Below are 22,368 nucleotides of genomic sequence, written 5' to 3'. Positions count from 1 at the left end.
TTACCCAGGGCTCTCTCGGTCAGTCTACCTGCCCTTGAGCCTACCACTGCCCAAGTATGGAGTCTGTTGGTGCTGTTTCAGGACATCAGACTATCCCGACATGCTTCTTAGACCATCAGAGGTTAAATAAGCTAGGGTTTTGGAATACATACAGTTTTACATTGTGCTCATAAATGGGGCCAGCATGACGGCACACACACTTAATCCCAGCACTTGGGAGGCAGAGGCAGATGGATTTCTATGAGTGTGAGGCCAGCCAAAGCAACATAGTGAGACCCTGTCTTAGAAAGTGGGTGGAGGGGATGGTGAAGAATAGCTTATTAAAAAGGAACTCGATCACCAGACACTTCGGAACAATCAGAACAATTCTGTTATCCTAGTACACTGTTGATGAAGAACAGTGTGATCTGTAAAAGAAAACATTTTACTTCATAAGCAGGAGTTAAGTAGTGTACTTCATGGAGTCCATGTGGTACAATATATTTTCAACTCATGCAAACAAAAGCAGACGGATCTGTGTGGAGCAACCCAGTCATGCCAAGGGAAGTAGAGAGGGCGCAGCTCACACTTGCCACATGGCGTTAGGACCATGACAACCCCTCCCCCAGAATGTTTAAACTCAGTCCTCTTTAAAACACAGAATAGTATGTCTTTGTGTTGAAACAGTGTTTTTAACAAAAATAAAACAACCCTGAACCATTTTAAAACTGGCCATAAAGTCTTATTTTAAATTCCAGATTAAGTTCTATTTTAAATCAAGTGTCTACAAAGCAATAATTAGGTGCTTAGTTTTCAAAATAGGGTTAAAGATTGGTCAGGTCATGCATAAGTCAACAGCACACATTGACTTCACTTTGGAGGGGTTCTCTCCTTCCCACACAGGGCCCCCACCCAGACCGCAGTGTCAGTGGGCCTCAGGCTGCTGATCATCGGTCTGCCCACCTTCCAGTCATGAGCGTGGCTTTACAGTGGTGTTCCAGGCTCTTTGTCTTGGGTCTGTGTCCTTTCCTGTATGTGAATTGTATTCCAAATTTACACACATGCACACACAATCACGTTTAAAATATCTGTAAGTCTGGTTTTTTAACTTACCACAGACCATGAATGCTCCTTACTGGCTCCCCAGCTCAGTGCCAGTGTCTAAAGCATGAAGGATAAACTCTGCTATGATCAATTTGAGAAGCACTATATATATATTAGGCCTAGCGGGGCTCAGGGACAAATGGTTTTCCCAGAAACCATATTAATGACTCCTGTTTGTTTATATAATAATTCAAGGCTCATCCACTGCAAAGTCCAACAGGATTTACAGAGGGTCTCTCTCGGCATTTCATTTTAAACCTCATTTTAAAACCTGGAGAAAAGAAATCTGTCAAAGTAAAGTTCACTCCACTCCACAACAGAACTGTTTCTTCCCTGATCATAGTCAGGTAGGTTCTAGATGTGAGTGTGGGTTGGTTTTCAGTGCTTACCTCACAGTCCTCGTGTCACTCAAAACCTTGAATATGAGACTTAAAATGAAAAATGTGCTCTTTGTACATTTTTGTATTTTGAATTTTCACCCTTATTATAATCAGCATACTAATAATTTCTTTGTGGTTGTTTACACATTGTTAGAACTTGTGTGTCAAAAGATGCAAAATTAATTGGAGAAAATCTATGATTGTCATTTGTCATAGAAACAACCTGACTGTGATGGATGCTGTCATGGTCCAGGGTCAGGGGACAACGGAGAACCTGAGGGTGGCAGGCAAGCTTCCAGGTCCAGGAAGCTCCTTGCGCTTCAAAATCACAGAAGCACTGTTAAAGGATTGCATAGACCGTGAGTATCCGGCTTAGGAAGGCCCGGCTCTCACACGTGCTTTCAGAAAAGTAAGAGCAGTGTCTCCATGTATGTGCCCTGCCTCTGGTCATCAGTGTTCATGGCGCTCAGAGAGTCCCGTGTCTTACATCAGAGTTGTGGGGCTTGGCTCTTTCACAGGTTTACTCTCTGAGTGAAGAGGAGAACCTGCCCTTTTACCATGGCAGATCAAAGCCTCTCAAGGAAAGAGACTCTGCAAGCCTAGGGCGTGGAGGCTGAAGCTCTGGGTCGTTAGTTCCAGGCCAACCTCAACTATGTAATGAGTTCAGACTCAGGCAGGAGTACATACAGACACCTTACAGCCCAAAAAGAAATATATGAAACCAATTAATTACAAATAAAATGACAGATCTCAGTGGGCTGTTTCCAGATGAAACCTGAGGGTGGCTGGTCCTTTCCTTTTTGGCATGTGGGGTTGATTCATAATGTCCGGCACACAGAAGCTCACACCGTGTGCCTTGTTCACACTGGAACACACGACAGCATGATTTATTCATATTTGTGATTTCCCCCTTTAGGTTTGAAACTACGAGAACCAAATTTCACATTGAAAAGAACATTCAAAGTAGAGAATGCAGGACACCTCGAGATCCGTGTAGAAACCATTGAAATCAGTGGATATGCGTGTGAGGGATATGGCTTTAAAGTGGTTAACTGTCAAGAGTTTGCGCTGAGTGCCAACGCCTCCAGAGACATAGTCATATTGTAAGTACCGTCTTGTCTGGCTCTCAGAGTCGAGCTTTCCACGGCTGCTAGAGTCACTTCACTGCTGTGCAGAGATGCGTTTCCAGACTCAAGCCTCTGTCGGGGGCTTCAGAGATGGCGCGTTCTTTAGGAACACTGGCCGCTCTTCCAGAGGGGCTGGGTTTGATTTTCAGTACCCACATGGTGGCCTTTTGTAACTCCAGTTCCTGAAGGAATCTGTCCTCTTCTGGTCACTGCAGGGTATACAAACATATATGCAGGCAAAATACCCAGACACGCGTGAAAATAAGTTAATATTTTTAAAAAGTCTATCACAAATGTATTTTAATTTTTCCTACCTAATTTTGGCGAAAATATTTGTTCCATGTTTTTGTTTCCAGCATTGCAAAACTTCCTCTGCCCTTATATTGGATCAGATCATGTTAGAAACCACTTTTTTAGGAACCGATTTCAGTGTTACTTCTAAGGTTGTAAAGCATAAGGTATTAGTGTGACCTGGAGGTGCCTCCCATCTGCCATGTGTCCAAGAGGGATTCCCAGAGAACCTCTGTGCCCTCAGGGTTAGGCACAGCTATTGGAGTGATTGATATGACCTCTGCCCCTGGACTAAACAACAGCCTTCTGTGGCCGTTAGTCAGAACGGTTGTGTGTACTGCTCTATGCCCAGCATAACTCAAGCCACCTGAATGTCCAGGGAGAAAGGAGGCACTGTTCTGTTCCTCACGCTGTGTGCAGCTAAGAACAAAGGAATCACAAATGACTACAAGTATACAGGAGGTGACAGAACACACTAGGGATGCTACTTACAGTGTTTTGTTGTGTTTTAACAACATTAGTACGAATAAATCCTAGATTTAACAAAGAAAAATGATAGAGAGAACAGAGAAGTTTCTGCGTCTGTTGGAAAGTGAATCTCACTGCTGTTCTTGGGTCTTAGGTTTACTCCAGATTTCACAGCCTCCAGAGTTATTCGGGAACTGAAGTTTGTGACAAGCAGCGGCTCCGAGTTTGTGTTTGTGTTGAATGCCTCTCTTCCATACCACATGTTGGCAGCCTGTGCAGAAGCCCTCCCCAGACCAAACTGGGAACTGGCGCTGTACATCATCATCTCAGGGGTCATGAGGTACAGGGTGCTCCTTCTCACCCAATCACCGAGAGCCATGGGTGGGGGGGGCGTCCCAGCAGACACCCCAACTCTGTATTAGTGGAAACAGTTAAACAGCTGAACCCTTCTTGGGTGGCATAGATAGTAAAGTCTTACTACCTTTGAAAGTTGTTTAACAAATAAGGTCTGTGCTATTTCATAAGAAAGTAAACACAAAGTACAAGTATAGTCACCTTCTCTGGGTGTATGTAATTAACATTATATGCCTAAGCAACATAAAACAACAGAAATATTTCTGAAGGTCCTCGCATCCTTATATCAGTTTACTTCTTTATGTATTTTAGAGACTCAAATATATTTATAATGAATTATTTATAGCTGCTTACACATCCCAAGAAAAAGAGAATTGAACCTCCATCCATTTCCTCTCGCCAAGGAGAAATTAGCCTGCAGGTGTCCCCTCTGACACACTTTGTCCTCATACACAGCTTCTGTATAGGGTTGTGAACTTTTAAAGTTGGTGTGCAGAGGCTGGAGAGATGGATGGCTCAGTGAGTGGTTAAGAAAGGGTACTGGTGGGCTGGAGAGATGGCTCAGCGGTTAAGAGCACTTAACTGCTCTTCCAGAGGTCCTGAGTTCAATTCCCAGCCAACCACATGGTGGCTCACAACCATCTGTAATGGGATCTGATGCCCTCTTCTGGTGTGTCTGAAGACAGCTACAGTGTACTCACATATGTGAAGTAAATAAATCTTTAAAAAAAAGAAAAAAAAAAGAAAGGGTACTGGCGATCTCCCAGAGGACCTGGGCTCAATTCACAGCATCCGCATGGCAGTTAGCAGCCATCTGTAACTCCAGTCCAGGAGAGCTGATCCCCCTTTATGGCCCCATTGGTACTGCATGCATGTAGTACACAGCATATGTGCAGCCTAAACACCGTACATAGAAAATCTGTCCATAAACTCTGAGCTATGATGCTTCAGTTTTGTCTGTCCTTTAAAATGTGTCACAGTCAGTGTGGGGTTTTACATCATACTGCAGTTATCAAGAAACCTGCAAGAACCAAATGATATTCTTGTTTTGGCGAAGAATGCTGACTTGTCCCTCTGCTCCACAGTGCGCTGTTTCTTCTGGTCATTGGAACGGCCTATTTGGAAGCTCAAGGAATTTGGGAGCCGTTTCGAAGACGACTCTCCTTTGAAGCAGCAAACCCACCCTTTGATGTGGGAAGGCCGTTTGATCTCAGGAGAATCGTTGGTATTTCATCCGAAGGAAAGTATGTTCACATACTGAAATCCACTTTTTAGTACACATAGACTTGGCTGATGTAATTACAAGAAATGAAATGTATCTTTACTCGAGATTTTTCAAAAAGGCTATTCTGGTGCTCAGTTACTGAGAACTCCTGAGATTTCTTATCAGGGACAAGATCTGCTTGGTTATTGTCCGAGCACTAACCTGACTCGTAACTGTCAGAGGAGATACCCTGTGGAAGTTGGCGGCTCTCGCCCCTTCCTGCTTGGTTCCTGTTCTCTTTGTGATGGGTTTACTAATGACATTTTTTTTCTTAGTATTAGGTTGGAAGTTGCTGCTTACTGATTTTCAATTGATCCATTTTTCAGCTTGAACACACTCGGCTGCGAACACAGTCATGGTAGGGGTTTCTATAGTAACTCATCATCCCGGCCTGGTACAGGCAGCCACAGGCAGTGTGGCACATCAGTCCACCCACACAGCAGCCACGGCAGCAAAAACTCAGCTGACGTAGACAACGTCAGAACCAGAAACAGCTCCAGTATGTCGAGCAGGACTTCTCCACAAGCAGCCACCTCACAGTCTACAAGCAAAACAAGCCCCCTAGTCTCAGAGGCAGCTGCAGCAACCCAGGGTCACACAGCAAGCAGGAAGTCCAAAGGGGCAAAACAGGGCCAGCACAACAGCCAGCACCACAGCCACAGCCCACTGGAGCAGCACTCCCAGCCTCCACCACCAGTGCCTCAGCACCAGGAGCCACCACCTGAAAGGCTGTCTCCTGCCCCCCTCACACACCCTTCCCACCCCGAGCGAGCCAGCACCACACGGCACAGCTCAGAGGACTCCGACATCACCAGTCTTATAGAAGCCATGGACAAAGACTTCGAGCACCATGACTCCCCATCCCTAGACGTGTTTACAGAGCAGCCTCCGTCACCACTGTCAAAAAACAAAGGTAACCTGTCCTCCCCTCAGAAGAACAAGGCCTGACCGAGGAGCAGTCAGGATCGAGGCAGTGTCAGCAGCGCTTGGCATTGTTCAGTAGCTCAGACCCATCTCCTGAGTAAAGCAGTGGCCTCCCTGTCACGGTGCAAACAGCACTGCTTGTCATGACACGGCTGTGTTCTTCACTTGCTTCGACAGATTAGAAATCCGTTGGGTGGCACCTCCTGCTACTCTCTCAGCTGCTGGTAATAACTGTTCCACGTTCAAATGGTTTTAAGGTCAGGCAGTACTTGGTGCACACCTTTAATCCCAGCACCTGGAAGGCAGAGGCAGGAGGATCTCTAAGTTCAAGACCTGCCTGGTCTACAGAGCACGTTCTAAGACAGCCAGGGATGCACAGAAAAACCTTGTCTCAAAAAACAAACAAAAAGATTTTGAAAACAGGGCTAAAACTAAAAACTAGTAGGATTTCTAGCGGTACATGGTGACGCACGTCTGTAATTCTAGTTCCGGTGAGGTAGAGACAGGATGTTTGTCACAGGCTTGAGGTCAGCGAGGCCACACACTGACACCTCTTTTCTAAATAGGAAAAGGAGTGCAAAAGAAGCTAATGAGAAAATAATTGGTGAAACCAGGTGCCCAAAGAGAGGCTGGCCCAGCAGGACAGAGAGGGCAGAAAGTGATGGTCGTGCACACATCACAGAGGAGTGAGGGATGTACCAGATCTGTGGGATCAGTGGCTTAGGGGAGGAACTTTGCCAGAAGGAACCTCACAAACAGGAAGAGTGTGAACAAGTCAAGGACGGGAAGTCCCAGACAAGAAGTGACAGCGAGGTCTAACAGTGAGCATGAGCGATGTTTCAGAGTAGCAGTGGGGGTGAGAACAGGCTCTTGGGTGTGTGCAGCCTTGTGCGCAAGGTACTGGAGTAAAGGGGAACACAGCGTATGGCAGACGCTGTGGCAAGACGAGAGCAATCCAGAATCACAAGAGTCTGCGGACTCGGAACCTTGGAAAGAAACGTAGCACATAGATCACGTGATTCCTAAGACTACAAGCAGGCTTTCCATCAGTTCCTCTGAGGTGGTGCAACCAATGTTATCAGCCGTCATACGTTTCATTTCAAGCAAGTTAGGGGACAGCAGCTTTGAGGGGGTTTTGGATTTCAGAGTTACAGATTGGGCACAGGAGACCAAGGGAGAAAGCGCCCTGTGAGTGTGGTGTGTGCTCCTGTGGAGACCAGGAGAGTGTGGGCTGCAGCAGTGCCAGGCCAGGTGTCTTGGCTGCTTTCCTATTGCTATGACAAAACAGCATGGCCAAGGCAGTGCTTACAGCAGGAGTTCCCTGACCATCAAGGTAGGGAGCATGGCAGCAGGCGGGGCACACATGGACCTCTCAGCAGGAGCTGAGTGCTCACATCCTGAGGCAGAAGGGCATTGCTAACGGAGATTGCCCGAACCTCCAAGCCCACTCCCAGGACACACCAATCTTTTCCAAACAGTTCCACCAACTAGGAACCAAGCCTTAGGGGGCATTCTTATTCAAACCACCACATCCCACTCCCTGTCCCCTTAGGTTGGAGCAGAGTGCATTTAGTTCATCGTCCAAGGTCCCTGCAGCCTTCAGTTTCAACACAGTTGAGAAGTCCAAGTCTCCGTGAAATCAAAGCACAAAGCATGTGTGTCTAATGCATGGCACAGAATATACATTGCCATTCCAAAAGGGAGGCGAGGGCATGGTGAGAAATACCAGGCCAAAGCAAGACTGAAGCTGAACAAGGCCTGTGCTATGTGTCTGGGCTCACAGTGCTCCTGCCCTTCTAGCTCTGCTAAGGGCCACGTCCTCCCCTGGGGCTGCTTCCACTTGGGTTGCAGCTCTTTTTGGCTAATGTCCCACAGCTCCATCATCTCAGCATCTTGGGGTCTCTAATGTACCCCAGGCCTTACCTCACCACTTCACACAGCAGCCTCTGTGCAAAGATTCCCCTGACACGCCCCCTGCCTGAAGGGCTCTCCTTACCCACAAAGGAGATGCCTCCCTTTTACTCCTATCCTCTGTTCAGTGGTGCCTGGGCCTGTTGGGGTTGGAGCCTGGTCCTCCCCCTCCTTCAATCACATCTGCATGAGCTTGGGTTTGTTTCGGACTTAGGGACCAGAAAAATCCCTTAGGTCTTTTCCTTTAACAAATTCTAAGATCAGCCCAGTGAGGTCTTGCCCAAGGACACCACTTCCTTTATTCTTACTTATTTTGCACCAGGACTTTTATGTTTGAGCACAGGACTAGGCTCTGACATTAAATCTGCTACTGCTCTCTTTTTCCTCAGATGGCTTTGTTTTTTGTTCTGCTTGCTCTTTCTTGTAGATCTGCATAAAAGTGGTCACTAACAACCGTGAGAAAGAGTCAATATTAAGCTGTCTGGAAATCTCCTCTGTCAACACAACTAGCCCCAAACTCTTCAGTTTAGCCCCAGGCAGATTCTTCAGGCAAGGGCAAAAAGCAGCCAGTCTATGCCAAAACATCCCAAGAGTGGTCTCTGATCTCAGGCTAGGCCTTCGTAGTCTACACTGTTCTCAGCACTGCTGCCTCCTCCTAGGGTGGCTCATTGAGCCCCACCTACAGCATTCAACCACGTTCTTAGTCCAGAGCCCCAGAGTTCTCCACAGTCTTCCCCAAAACAGCATGGACAGGCCTGTCACAGCTCTGAGCCTCCCCTTGAAACCAGAGGACTGTCAAGGTAACGGGTAGGCTGCAGCATGGTTGAGGAGGAAGAGTACTCCTGCAATGTCCTGGCACCATGTTTGAAGGAGGAGCCGGAGAGCATTGGCTGTGCAGTGAGGAGAGTGCTGTAAACCATTACGAAACCTTGAGTGCAGCAGACAGCACTGCAGAGGCCATGACACTGGGGTGCCGCTCAGTGGGGAAGTGCTCACCAAGCACACACAAGACTTGTCTTTCTAACTATTTAAAAATGTTGTTACTCTACCTTCAAACTGTACAAAACAAGCATAGGTCAGATTTAGCCCCAGCTCTACTTTGCCAGCCCGTTACAGATGCTAAGATTTTCATCCCCGGTGAGGGGTTAGCAGGGCACTGTTTGAGATGAGCGGCAGAAGTCTGGATCTAAGTCAAGTATGAAGTCACTGTTTTCACTCGTGTGTTTAGAAATGATGCCACAAAGACACTTCCAAGTGTGGCCTCTGCAGGTCTGGGTGCTGCTTCTCTCGCCTCTGTAGAGTGTCAGGTCCATGAGGCGAGGATTGACATGTTCAGTATTGTATTCCCTGCTCTTAGAACAGGATGAAGACTATGCTGAGGTTGGTTCTGGGAGCATCCGATCTCTTAAATCACTAAACTTTCTGTTTTACTCTGTCCTTAGTGACACTGTATGGCCACTGCTGTTCTAAGGGCTTTTTGTAATTCCTCACTTAGCCCTGCAAATGACAAACCAGGATTGGACCCAGCAGGGCGTTAGCACCCCAGGTGACACACCACCACCATTCTGTCCCCCAGCACACTAGAAGCTCTGCCTTCCTCTGTTGCGACTCTTTAAAACCTCCTTCACCTTCTGGCAAACATTTTCAAGCCAGTTTACCAGACCTGCTGACAAATTTGCCAAACTGTACTTGTAAGAGGAGAGTATTTTAAACAACCTCCCCTCAAAGAAAAACCTGACAGGCAGCTGTAAATCAAGAAGGAAAAACTAGAGTCCAGCCGCTCCTAACAAAACTGGGAACAGCTCTGTGTCTGAAGCTGTTTGATCAGGCAATGTCTTTACTCCAGTTTGTCATCCCCAGGGAAAGGAAAGTCTCTCCAGCAACGCAAGGCCAAGCCTCCCAAGAAGCAGGAGGAGAAGGAGAAGAGGGGAAAGGGGAAGCCTCAGGAGGAGGAGCTGAAGGACACGCTGGCTGACGATGACAGCTCCTCCACCACCACAGAGACCTCCAACCCCGACACAGAGCCTCTCCTCAGGGAGGTATGTGGGTGTCGCAGTGGGACTTCAGACCGCCTGGCTCAGTACAAACGAATGCCTCACTAACAATGTCTAGTAATGCTGGGAGTTGGGCTCAGTAACCATGTCTAGTGATGCTGGGAATTGGGCTCGGTAACCATGTCTAGTAATGCTGGGAGCAGGGCTCAGTAACCATGTCTAGTAAGGCTGTGAGCAGGGCCCAGTAACAATGTCTAGTAATGCTGGGAGCAGGGCTCAGTAACCATGTCTAGTGATGCTGGGCATTGGGCTCAGTAACCATGTCTAGTAATGTTGGGAGCAGGGCTCAGTAACAGTGTCTTGTAAGGTAGGGAACAGGGCTCAGTAACAGCTCACCTCCCCCTCAGTTGTCTAATAATGCTAAAAACATGGTTCAGCAACAGCTCACCCCCAAAGCTAGGGGCAACAGTGGCTCTCCCAGAGGGAATATTGTAGCTGGTCCTTGCTACTTTGTGGGTTCTTCTTTTTCCACCCTTTATCCACCCTCCCTGCACACACACCCCACTTCACCCCCTAACACTAGATAGGAGAAAAACAAGGCTGAGGAGAAAGAGATCTCTGAACCTAGGAGAAAGAGATCTCTGAACCTAATTTCTTTCCTTTTGTTTCTTCTTTGAACATGGCCACTAACAAACCTCAACCAAACCTCACTAAAACAACCAACAACCACCCACCCCGCCTCTTGGGGCCTTGGAGTTTATGTTCCCTCTGAAAAGTTCCTGGAGTTCCAAACATCGCCCAATCACAGACATTATCTGCAGCTGGCAAAACCACGCTTCTGCTAGGGCATGAGGCAAATCATGGTCAGCTGCTGTGGACAGTCCTACACCTGGGATTAAAATGAAAGCACAGTCTTATTTATGTGGTTTTTAAATAAACCAAAATTCAAGAATTCTCAAAAATGTCACTACAAAGTAGGTTGAAGAGGCCATTAGTGGTCACTGGAACCAGAGCCCAGCCTAGGACACATCAGCATATGGAGTCAGCAGCCAACAGGTGGCTATCATTCAGAATGAGGCTGCAGAACAGCTAGCACACCACGCCACCCCTGTGCTCGTGTCCCACTGTGTGACTTGTGCTGTGCGCAAAGACAGGCTCTGCCTCGCCTTCGGCATTTTTCATCTTAGGTGTGTTCAGGTCTCAGATGGTCCCTGCAGCCCGTAACTGGATCAGAATCTGGCCTAAGGAATCAGTTCAGAAGCAGTCCCAGCTCTGTTCACTGGGTGATTTCATGGTTCACATAGGATGCACAAATCCGCCTGTCCCCTGTCTGCCTGTCCCTTTGCATTGCCTTGCAGTAGGCCACTGCCCCATCTATTTCCATTTCAGTTGTAACTTGTGCTAGAGCACTGGGCTTGGTTCCCATTTTAGTAAATGACCAGAGAAACAGGGCACCTGCTGGTGGAGAAGGTACTGAGCCATATACACACACAGCACCTTGAAGAAGTACTGAGCTATACATACCCACAGCACCGTGAGGAGAGTACTGAGCCATACAGTCCCACAGCACCGTGAGGAGGGTTACTGATACATACATGCCCACGGCAGCAGGCAGTTGAAGTGAGCATGCCGAGTGTCTCCTGCTGCTCTCTTAGTCTGAGCTTTGTCCTAAGGGCAAGTGGTGCTGCAGCATTAGCTTTGTATCGTACTCTCTGCTGGATCTGTCTTGTAAGTAGACCAGGTTTTACTCCCAGTGCTTTAGTAAGAAGCTAATTCATGCTACCACTGCCCACCCTCCTGTTGACACATAAATGACTTACACTTCAGACTCATCAGAAGATGATTACACTAAGTTAAAATCGGCTAAAACATTGACAGAGATAAAAGAGATTTCAAAAAGGAATGTTTAGGGACAGGCATCGTACTGTGCACCTGTAAACCCAGCATTCAGGAAGCCCAGACTGTGAACCTTGATTTCAAGGCCAAGCCTGATCTACATAGGAAATTCAGGCCAGCAAGGAGCTGTGACTGAAAGGGGATCGCCATTTCTGCAGTCCGCCATGCAGAGCTGTACCTTGGGTTTGTTTTCATTCCCGTTGTCCTACCAGTCCTTCTGAGCACCTTGCATCTGCGTCTTTACAGGATACAGAGAAGCACAAAGGGAGACCAGCCATGCCTGAAAAACAGGAAAGTGAACTGTCTCAAGGGAAGCCCAAGAGCAAAAAGCTCTTAAATGCCAAGAAAGAAATCCCAACAGATGTGAAAGGCGGGTGAGTGTCGTGGGGTTGCTGCTGGGGCTGGGCAGTGCTTCAGTCACTTCTCTAAGGGCTTGGGCAGCAGAAGCCATGCACTGTTCCTCTCAGCCTCTCGCATCTGACTACTGGTCGGGTGGATGCTTAGGGCTTGCGCCTGCTTCTGATGCCAGACTGGAGAGGGCGGGGTTGGCAGTCTGTTGTGAGGCTTGGTTTAATACATACCTAAGGCATCATGTGCGTAGCAGTAACCTTGAAGGGTCCCCTGCTGGTACAGAGCTAACTTCTCAAGAGCTTGGAGTCTGCAGTTGGGATCTAGAATTCTGTGCTGTAAACCTTGGAAGAGTTATTCTTGCCTGAAACATGATCTGGGTTGCCATCCCCAACAAGTCTACCATAGCACTCGAGTACCCACAGGCAGAATTCAGGGAGACCCATAGGGAGGCTTTCTGAGGACTGCTGTCCAAGAAAATGGGTGTGTGAAGCTACTGAATTGTTGACTAAGGTTTCTTTGTATTTTCATAAACGCTGGGCTGGCATCTTCCTAATGAACTGATGTCAGTGTTACATTGTGATGGTTGATGGCAGACGGGAGGTGAGGCAGGAAGAAGTATAGGACGGAAGGACAGAGGCCTCTCTTGTCATTGTTAGTCTGAGCCCTACATTTCCAAATGCTGTCCTAGGGCTACTGCTGTCTTGAGCTAGTGACTGCCACCTCCTCTCTTCCACTGCCTGCTATTGTGTACTGATTTCTCCAAATGAAATAAGCAGACCATTATCAGGTTCAATCTTGAAAACTCTCAATTAAAGACTGAGTCCACTCTCCATACACAGACTTGAGGCTTCTCCATGCCCAACAAGGACCCCTACAGCCGTCAGCTGTGTTCTCCTGGGGTGCAGAAAGATTCATTCAGCGTGCTCTGAATTGTCTTTGTAAGATGTCTTTCTACCTGGAGGAAGCCATATATAACCGCCATCTTCCAGCCTCTTTAAGCTCACTGACTGTGTGTGAGCTTCATAGTATTCACATTCAGAATTCATAGTACATCAGCCAATCAACAAAGCCTCCTTTTCCCAGGTAGCGAAAGGTTTCTTCTCAGACTGGAGCCCATGTGTCCACGGAGGTGCAGCAGTAGCATATGCTCTGTTGTCAGGAAGACTCTCACCAGGTCTAGCTGTCGCTTTGCCTCAGATTCCCATCAGTCGTGCTGCTGTGTGCGTGAAGGAAATGTGCCCATGTTAAAAGTGAGATAGCACAGAGGAATGGCTCAGAGGCCACCTCTGTCTTCACCCTCCTGTACTCCCTAGAGAAATGTCAGTAGCATAGCTGCCAGGAGGAGAAGCATGGGGCTACAATGGTGGCCTCCAGACACCTGTGAGTCAGTCAGCATGCAGACATGGGACTTAGGTCTCAGACACTGGGGACTTCTGCAGGAGTAGGAGAGGATCGGCCCAGCTTAGCCAACACGGCCACTGCTCTGTGGTTCTGTGAGGAACACTCTGCATGTCAACTTAATCTGCAGTAAGCAGACATGATCTGCGTGTCATGCTCAGCTCAGACCAGGATTCACCAGCACAGGGAAAGCCCCAATCACTACCCCGCACCCCAGAAAGAGCCACACACTGTGAGACAGGAACAAAGACCAAGCTGGCATCTGAACCGCTCTCACCTTTGATGACGGAATCATTTCAAGTCAGTTGGCTGTTGTCCATTTTCTTTAAAAACCTAAACTTTTTTTTCTGGAAACCATCTGGCTTAATTTGGAATGTTGAATTAGCAAAAAATAAAATAGTCTGGCACCTGTTTTTCTTTAAAACCAGTTAATTTTTTTTTTTTTTTTTTTTAAATTTTTTTTTTCGGAGCTGGGGACCGAACCCAGGGCCTTGCGCTTCCTAGGCAAGCACTCTACCACTGAGCCAAATCCCCAACCCCAAAACCAGTTAATTTTACAGTGGCAAAGTTAAGCTTTGTAAAATAGACACCCCTCTCCTCCCCCTCCCCCCGGGGTACTGATGACTTACCTAAAAATAGCTCACACAGCCTCCACCACTGGCTGGGTGTCTGTGTTTTGGGAGCCATTTTTAGAATATGGAATTTAAACTAACCCTACCAGCCAGGAGTAGAATAGAGGATTGTGTAACAGTGTCCAGAAATGGCATTCTTGGAGTTTGCTTTTGGGGGTGGGAGGAACTCTTTTGTTATTGTTCCAGCTTGTTACGCTACTTAAAACTTTACTAATCTGGAAACACAGAGACCATTTGGCTATCTCTTTTAACTAATCTCAGAAATACTTAGGGACTGGCATGGTGGCACAGGCCTTTAATTCCCCAGCCCTTGAGAGGCAGAGGCAGGCAGTTTGGGCGAGTTGGAGGTTAGCCTGGTCTACATAGTTCTAGGCCAGCCAGAACTTCATAGTGAGACCGTTTCCAAAAAGAAAAAGAAAAAAGAATGGGAATTTTTGAGAACTGTGAAAAAACAAGTGTCCTTCGAACCGACAGCCTTACACAGTCTACACAGCCTGTTTGCAGTGTGTGCTCTTGCATGAAGGGGTCTACATTACTTGAGCTGATGTTCTGCTGGGCCTGAACTCGGCTCCCGTACATGTCAGAATTGCTGTTGGAAAATAGGTGCAGGAGGCCGTCCAGTGCGGCACAGGCCTGGGAAGGCTCCTGCAGCACAGCTGCCCTTGCTGGCTCCATGCAGCGAGTTCACGCACACATCTCCTGGAGCAGACACTGCACTCCACTCAGGGCAGCAGAGGTCACACTCTCAAGGGTACACGTGTACACACACTCCCAGAATGTCTAGAGCACAGAGTCCAAGTTTAGAACTGAGTAGGTACTGTCTTGGGAAACCCTGTAAACAAGGCAGGCAGCTGACCTGTGGGGCATGACGTTGATGACTTACAGCCTGGCTGCAAACCTCAGGACCAATGGTGTCTCTGTTCGTGTTTGTCTTCCAGTTCCTTTGAACTACCATATACGCCCTCCCTGGAAAATAAACAGCGTAGAAGTCTCCCAACCAAGATTCCTCTTCCAACTACACTAACAAGCGGATCCAAATCACGAAATCCCCAGAAAACAAAAGGTATTGCCATGTTGACCACAGACACTTTGGAGTCACTGTTTTCATGGCTGCCAGTGCCCGGGGGTGGTTCAGTAGCTGTGTTGAGGGTTCAGTGGAGCAGGCTCATGAGAGAAACCTGCCCACATTCACTTTCCTTTCTGATCTGTGCAGGTACAGATAAGTTAGTGGGAAGCAGGCCCGCTGTCCTCTCAAAGCTCCTCCCCAATGGTCAAGAACTAAGCAGTACCAGCAGCTCAGAGGGCGAGAAAGACTCTCCTCCACCAGAGTGGGATGCTGTGCCGGTTCACAAGCCCAGCAGCTGTAAGTCTGGGCTTAGAAGCCACTGCTCCGGCTCCAGGCCATTGTGGGTGGCCATTGTGGGCGGCCTGCTACAGCCAGCCTCAGCCAAAGTGCTTCTGTCAGGCTGGGGACAAGGAAGGTGTCAGAGACTGGGCTGCCTACAGTAGAGAAGGCAGCAGAGCCAGCTGGGGGAAAGCCCTTCAGTGCTTCCTCCTCAGACAGCCTTGGCCTGCTCCCAAGCCTTGTTCTCACCGTCAGTTCTCACCTCCGCTCTTACCACTGGAAACCTCTGCCAGGGCTCTGCCATCTCCAGTGTGGGCAGAGGGAGCCAGTGAGTGTCCCGTTCACACTGTCACTGTCCCGTGTGGACGCCTCTACTGCCTCAGTGCCCAGTTTTCTGCTCTTCCTTTGATCATCCATCTTCCTTAAACCCCACCTTCAGGTGCTTATTAGCAGGACACTGCTGGCCTTAGAGCCTTAGTTTTGTACACTGAGTCGGACAGAGCATTAGCCAGAGGACTGTCGAATCCTGTGTGCACGGTTAGCTGGAGGTTTGCCTTGCTTGGGTTTTTCTGTTGCTGTGGTGAGGCACTGTGACCACTGAGGAGGAAAGGGTTCAGTCAGCTGATGCTTCTACGTTATGGACGTCAGGGCAGGAACTCAGGCAGGGAGGGACGATGCAGAGGCCAGCAGTACTGCCCACTGGCTTGTTCCCTCAGCCTGATTTCATAGCCACCAGGACCACCAGGTGTGGCATTGCCCACAGTGAGCTGGCCACTCCCATGTCCATCAAGAAAGTGCATCACAGGCTTACCGACAAGCTGCTCTAGGCGGGAGGTCCCCTTTCTCAGATGACCCTAACTCGTGTCAAGACTTGCCAGCAAACGCCTGGTACCAGTAAAGGAAGCCAAGAATGTTCTTCATGGCTTAAAAGGCAAGAAAGGGCCAAGGAAAGGTCAGTACGCCGAGGGTATAGTACCTGAAGCCAAAGGTTCTCTAACTTCACAAAGCAATGTTGAGTTTTGGCCTCTCAGCCCGCGGCTAGCTGGCTCTGTTGCTTTTAGGTCTATAGCAAAGCAGAAAACATGACAGAAGGGTGTGATGGGGGCACAGCTGCTCAACTCAGCCGCTTGGAGGCAGGGAAGAGGGTACAGGGAGGATGTGAGCGTGAAGGGCAGCTTCCTCATAGTCTGTTCAGCACTGCAGTTGGAGCAAACCAGCACACCAGCCTTGAGGTGTAGTTCCTATCCAAACCACAGTGTGGCCTGCCCCCAGTATTTCATCTTTCACCAGGGCAGGTCAGAGAAGGTACCATACAAGAAATGAGCAGGGAAGGAAGGATCTGGGCATTTGTACAGAAAGTCACCCTTCAACATCAATATGCTGGATAAGCGTACTGTACTCTGGAGACGTCCAGGAAGCTTATGAGCAACTCAGGCAAGAAATCTCACACGCACAGCACTTGTGATGAGCAACAGTGGAGCAGCTATAGAGGTCACCTTTGTGGTCATGAGTGGGCAGGCTGCAGGCCAAACAGTGATAAAGCTTATCGCACGGTGCCGCTGGGGGCGTCAGAGAGAGAAGGTGACCCTCACCATAGGGAATGGGGACCGCGGGCTTCAGGAGAAAGGAGCTATGCTTAGCACTGATGTCACTGGGGTCCTGACACCCCCTGGGGGCTTAGAGAGCAGCAGCAGGTGCTAGACAGCTTGAGCAGACGCATAAGATCAGCACAGGCGTCCAGGGCAGGCGGGGGCGGGGGGCGGGGGAGCCCCAGGCTGCAGTGTGTCCTGCACATCTGGGCAAAGCCCTGTCATGAGCAGCACCCAGGGACACACAGCAGCTGTGTGAGTGACACATCTTCTGTTGCTGCTCCGGTTTGGGTGCAGACATATTCTAGAGATTTTAAAGCAGCTGTGTAGGTGTTTGCGTGATACTGAGAGCCACAGCCCTGAGGCTGAGGCAGGGAAGGAATCTTGTTGGACTTGAGGGTATTCAGCCCGTGCACTTCATCTACTGCAAGCTTAGCTCTGGAAGGAGACACAGCCTCCCTCTGGTCCTCAGACAGTGGCTTCAGCTCCTCCTGGGTAGCAGGGAAGAGGTCAGCTACCCTGCCCTGCATTTATGGAGCAAGTACTTGTATTCCCTGAAGGGCACTGAGAGATTCACATTTCCCCTTTCTTCTTGGACCTTTAAGTGGAATGCAGACATCTTCATTCGTTTCCTTTGTAGAAACTCTTGAATTTCACATCAAAAATAACTGGTTTTGAAGAGTTCCGATAAACTGTCATATTAATGGGACCTTTTGTTAATTTCCAGCTACTGACAGTCTTTATAAACTGTCTCTGCAAACACTCAATGCAGACATTTTCTTAAAACAACGTCAGACCTCGCCAACACCGGCCTCTCCTCCTCTGCCCACTGCTCCCTGCCCTTTCACATCCCGTGGCAGCTACAGCAGCGTTGTCAACAGCTCCGGCAGGTAGGCTGCTCACACAGTGTCACAGCTGTCACAGTGACACTTAGACACCACACTCTTGGTCCTGCTGCACATGAACCCACTTTTCATTACTAGGTTCTTTCTCAGGGATTAGCTCTTCTGTGGTCCAGGTACCTGACCCCAGCGGTGACCTTATCCTGTCCATGAACACATCTGTTACTGTGTTCTGCTGTAGGCAAGCATCCCATGACAGCGCTTCACCTGCAGTATAGATGTGGAGTGCACAAGCAGGCTCCATCAGGGCACTTTGGCTCCATGTCAGGTGGTCTCCCTCTGTGCCAACAGGCTGTGTCACACAGGCGTCATCTCCTCCAGACAGGCTCCTTGAAGAGTAGTCAGCAGAAGCATAACCTTGGGGGGTGAGCGGGGCTTACTACTGGGGCCTCCACTGTACCGTGTCCATGGGAAGGGGCCCTTATGGGTGGACCAGTCCTATCAGCCCCACTAGTTGGCTGATACCCTACAAGTTTCTTTGCCAGGGGCCTCAAAATTTGACCTCTACCTTTCCCAGGCCCCGAATTGTGACACCCACCTTGGCCTCTGTCCTCGATTTCCCAGACACCCCTAGTTTCCATATGGTTAAGCTCTCTAGGACCCAGAGCACTTTCACAGGGCTTCTCTGTGCTCTGAACCATCCTGGGCTGTCTGTCACCCCCGGTGCCCGACACAGTGGAGCACACTTGTCGGCAACACCAGTGAGGGGAACTCTTCCCTTCTCACTCCAGTGACACAAAAGCAAAGCAGCCAAACAGTAGCAAGAGCAAGCTGACAAAGGCGGCCTCTCTCCCGGGAAAGAACGGCAACCCCACCTTCGCTGCTGTCGCCGCAGGCTATGACAAGAGCCCGGGTGAGTGGCCTGTGCCCAAGGCCTGCCACCTTGGAAGTGGGCATGGCGCGGGGCTCTGTCCACTGGGCCTCAGCACTGACTGACAATCCTTGTTGCAGGTGGGAATGGATTTGCTAAGATCTCGTCAAACAAATCAGAGTTTTCCAGCAGCCTTGGCATTTCACACATTCCTGTGGACAGTGATGGCTCTGACAGGTATGCTCACCCTTGGCCAGCGTGAGGTTGAGACTCCCAGGGCAGGTGGCATCTTTTAGCACCGTGTGGTAGATTCCCCTCTCGGTGCTTTCATAACCAAGCCCCCAATTGAAGCAGCTTCTCCATGTGAAGCTGTAGATGGGGCTGGTTCACTAACCACCATTTTGTGTATTTTCCCTTGCAACATTCAGCTCGGGTTTGTGGAGTCCTGTCAGCAACCCCAGCAGCCCTGACTTCACCCCCCTCAATTCGTTCTCAGCCTTTGGGAATTCCTTTAATCTAACAGGTGGTAAGTATTCAGCTCTGGGTCTGTGAGTAGGAAGCCGATAACAGGAAAAAGCATGTGACAGGTTAGGGACACAGTACAGGGGACATGGCTGCCATCTGAGCAGGGGGTATCTTTTTCAGTGCAACAGCTGGTGACAGGTTATGTGGAGGTCTAGGGAGGGAAGGTTGTATTTCTCCTGTCCTGGAGGGCTTCTGGGAACCCTGCACACAGCCAGGCAGCCATGTGGGAGTCCTCCCTACTCCATTGCCTGGGCGCAGCAGGACACTGAGAGGTGCACGCTGGCCGGCTGGTGCTCCACAGTGCATGCTGAAGCGCTTCCAAGAGGGACTGCTGCACCTGCTGGGCACTGTGCTTGCATCCTGGCGCCATCTAGTGATGACTGTTAGATGCTCACATTGTGGCCGTGTGCCCGAGTTCTTGGTGGTGGGAGCTGAGGAGGCCTGTGTCGGCCCAAGTGCATGGCGCCGGGGTGTGTGGCGCTGAGAGACTCATCTCGTCCCAGAGGCCGAGGAGGCTTGACCCACTGCCTTGTATTTCAGCAGTTTTCAGCAAACTGTCGCGATCCTGCAGTCAGTCATCCCAGAGGAGTTGGAATGAGTTCAGCAGCGGCCCCTCCTACCTCTGGGACTCTCCAGCAACAGACCCCAGCCCTTCCTGGCCAGCCAGTTCCAGCTCACCAACCCACACAGCCACCGTGAGTGCCCAAGCCAAGCCCCATCCTTCCCCATCTTTACCGGTTCTGCTGTCCCGTCACACAGCAGAGACACCGTCAGAGGGCTGTGTTGTTGGGGACGCTGCTTTGTCTCCTGTTCTGTCCGCTGCCCAAAGTGCCCTTCAGAGCCTTAGAGTCAGGACACTGAGGAAAATGAGGGGCTGTGGTTCAGGCCCTGGCTTCCTCCTGGCAGGTCCATGCTTGGTCTCTTACATGGCTTGGCCCTGGCCATCCCATCTCAAGGGGACGCCCCACTCCTCCCACGGCATGCCGGGAGCTGCATGGCTTTGCTTCTGAGTCGCTTTTTCCTAGCTCACGTGTACATTAGCTTCTACTCTAAGTTCTCTGCAAAGATTATGCATCCTGAAGGGCCTCTGCCCAAGAAAATAATGGATTCATTCTTCCTAAGACAATAGCAGAAGCTTTGCCTCAGAAAACCCCAAATCACACGTGCACGGTCAGTGGGTACTGCTGTGAGGATGGCGTCATAGGCGAGCCTGTCCCCCTTAGTAACAATTTTGCCTCCATCCCATGGCACCATGACCAATCTTAAAGCAGGCCAGCAAATTCTCTATACACATCAGGTAGTCAGTCGGACCCTGGGCTTTGCAAATCATTTTCCACTCCACTTGGTTAGCTTTGCATCTTGATACAGGTTACCATAGCCAGGACCCACACAGGTGAGACCCGTGTGCCATCTGTGAGATGTGAGACCCGGGCACAAGAAGCAGGTGACTGCACTGGGCCCACCAGCCAGGCTTCATCGGCCTTCAGAAAAATAGCAGAACACCTGCTCCACCCTGCTACGGCTAAATATATGGAATATTCTTTAAAATAAATAAAAACGAGAGAGGTCTGTGGGCCACTCCATTCCCCTGCCTGCCCAGCTCACCCCACACTCAATGCTGTGTTCTTTCTGTTTTGTCATAGTCCATCCTGGGCAACACCAGTGGCCTGTGGTCCACCACTCCATTCAGCAGCTCAATCTGGTCCAGCAACATCAACAGCAACCTTCCGTTCTCCACTCCAACAAACACGCTGTCAGGCATCAGCCTCATGGGCACGGAAAACTCCACCCCCGCCCACGCTCCTGCCTCCGGCCCAGCGGATGATTTGGGACAGACCTACAACCCCTGGCGGATATGGAGTCCTACGATCGGGAGAAGAAGCTCTGACCCATGGTCTAATTCACACTTCCCTCATGAAAATTAAAATTAAGCAAAAATCGAAGTGGGGGCCTCTCTAGATCATGATCTGCCAGCTTCCCAACCGTCTGTCCTCTGGAGGCCCTTATGCTCGCCGCCCTCCTCCTCGCGGGCAGGGCAGCCTTGTCCACTCGCTTCTCTCACGTCTTTCTCGCAATTATGATACTCTGAGATTTGCTGTTGTGCTTGTAGACAAAAGTCTGGACGCAGCCACAAACTACAACCTGTCCATCTGAAATCTTGACTTTCCAGTTCCCCACCGTCTCTTCCTGCCTTCTTTATCATAAGAACACAAATTTGGCATTGCAGTTAAGGGAGAAATTTGAACTGATTGACAAGTCCTGGCATGTGACAATTTTACTAAATTTACCAAGTTTGGTTTTTAATAATTTCACAATATTATGCGCCAAGATCTAATTTTAAAAATGTATGAGGACTTTGTGCTGAAAATACAGAGTATTTTTTTAAAGTAAGGCTATCTTGGTTAAAAGCAGATTACAGAAATGTAAGCCAGCGTAAGAGCAGTGGCTGACGGTAGAGCGCCCGGTGGGAAGGAACCACACGCGGCTTCTGTGCTGTGTGTTGAGGTGTGCACCATTTGTACACCTGACTTATTTTAAAGCGAACTGAAATGCACATAGCCAAGTCTTGCATTACAAGATTGTGTATTTCTTAAAATACAACTTTGTGTTGTACTTTGAAATAAATGATGCTTTTTTCAAAAGCCTTAATTGTTTTGTTTTGCTTTTTTACACCACGGTTCTGCGTTTCCCACCACGGTGGGACAATGGTGTCACTGAGTGTCCCTCTGGAGTTGATAGGTAAAGAGGTGTCTGACCTGTGAGGGCCACAGCCAGCTCTGGACTAATAAAGTCCTCCTGGTGTCCATGGAGGCCCCTGATAGGAACTAACCCAGAAGCCTGTTTGGATTCATCCAGGAGTGGCTGTCCTCTGCCTCTGACCTAAACAGCAGCCTTGGAGAGAAGCTGCTAACATCTGGCCAGCTGCTGTGTCAGCACGCACCTGAAACCAGGTGTCTGTACTCAGCCTTGGATCGGCTGGGGCGTTTCCAGCCGAGTGACCTGTGACAACATAGAACCCACAGGGATGCCGATCACACGTCCACCCCACAGTCATCCTTCTCAAAAATGGGCCTGTGCCAGCTCACGCACTGCTGAGTTTGTGAGGCCAGGTTTCCTGACACC

The 22,368-nt window shown here is 49.3% G+C and overlaps 1 protein-coding gene across 1 annotated transcript in view; it reads left to right on the top strand.

The window, feature by feature from the left end:
- The window catches only part of Tmem131 (transmembrane protein 131), a 97,516-nt gene extending 75,622 nt beyond the window's left edge, over positions 1 to 21,894 (top strand). The window contains exons 28-43 of the mRNA XM_032899724.1: positions 1,279 to 1,430; positions 1,680 to 1,822; positions 2,380 to 2,566; positions 3,504 to 3,689; positions 4,789 to 4,947; positions 5,294 to 5,880; positions 9,663 to 9,841; positions 11,939 to 12,066; positions 15,012 to 15,136; positions 15,287 to 15,436; positions 17,735 to 17,897; positions 18,641 to 18,762; positions 18,861 to 18,957; positions 19,149 to 19,246; positions 19,786 to 19,940; positions 20,889 to 21,894. Coding sequence (XP_032755615.1) covers positions 1,279 to 1,430; positions 1,680 to 1,822; positions 2,380 to 2,566; positions 3,504 to 3,689; positions 4,789 to 4,947; positions 5,294 to 5,880; positions 9,663 to 9,841; positions 11,939 to 12,066; positions 15,012 to 15,136; positions 15,287 to 15,436; positions 17,735 to 17,897; positions 18,641 to 18,762; positions 18,861 to 18,957; positions 19,149 to 19,246; positions 19,786 to 19,940; positions 20,889 to 21,170 — 2,913 coding nt within the window. The 3' untranslated portion in view covers positions 21,171 to 21,894. The remainder of the gene's footprint in view (positions 1 to 1,278; positions 1,431 to 1,679; positions 1,823 to 2,379; positions 2,567 to 3,503; positions 3,690 to 4,788; positions 4,948 to 5,293; positions 5,881 to 9,662; positions 9,842 to 11,938; positions 12,067 to 15,011; positions 15,137 to 15,286; positions 15,437 to 17,734; positions 17,898 to 18,640; positions 18,763 to 18,860; positions 18,958 to 19,148; positions 19,247 to 19,785; positions 19,941 to 20,888) is intronic.
- The last annotated feature ends 474 nt before the right edge of the window (positions 21,895 to 22,368 follow it).

The sequence above is a fragment of the Rattus rattus genome, chromosome 4 (assembly GCF_011064425.1).
Source record: "Rattus rattus isolate New Zealand chromosome 4, Rrattus_CSIRO_v1, whole genome shotgun sequence".
Lineage (NCBI taxonomy): Eukaryota > Metazoa > Chordata > Mammalia > Rodentia > Muridae > Rattus > Rattus rattus.
Note: the sequence above shows the minus strand (reverse complement) of the source record. Positions and strands in the feature narration are given on the sequence as shown.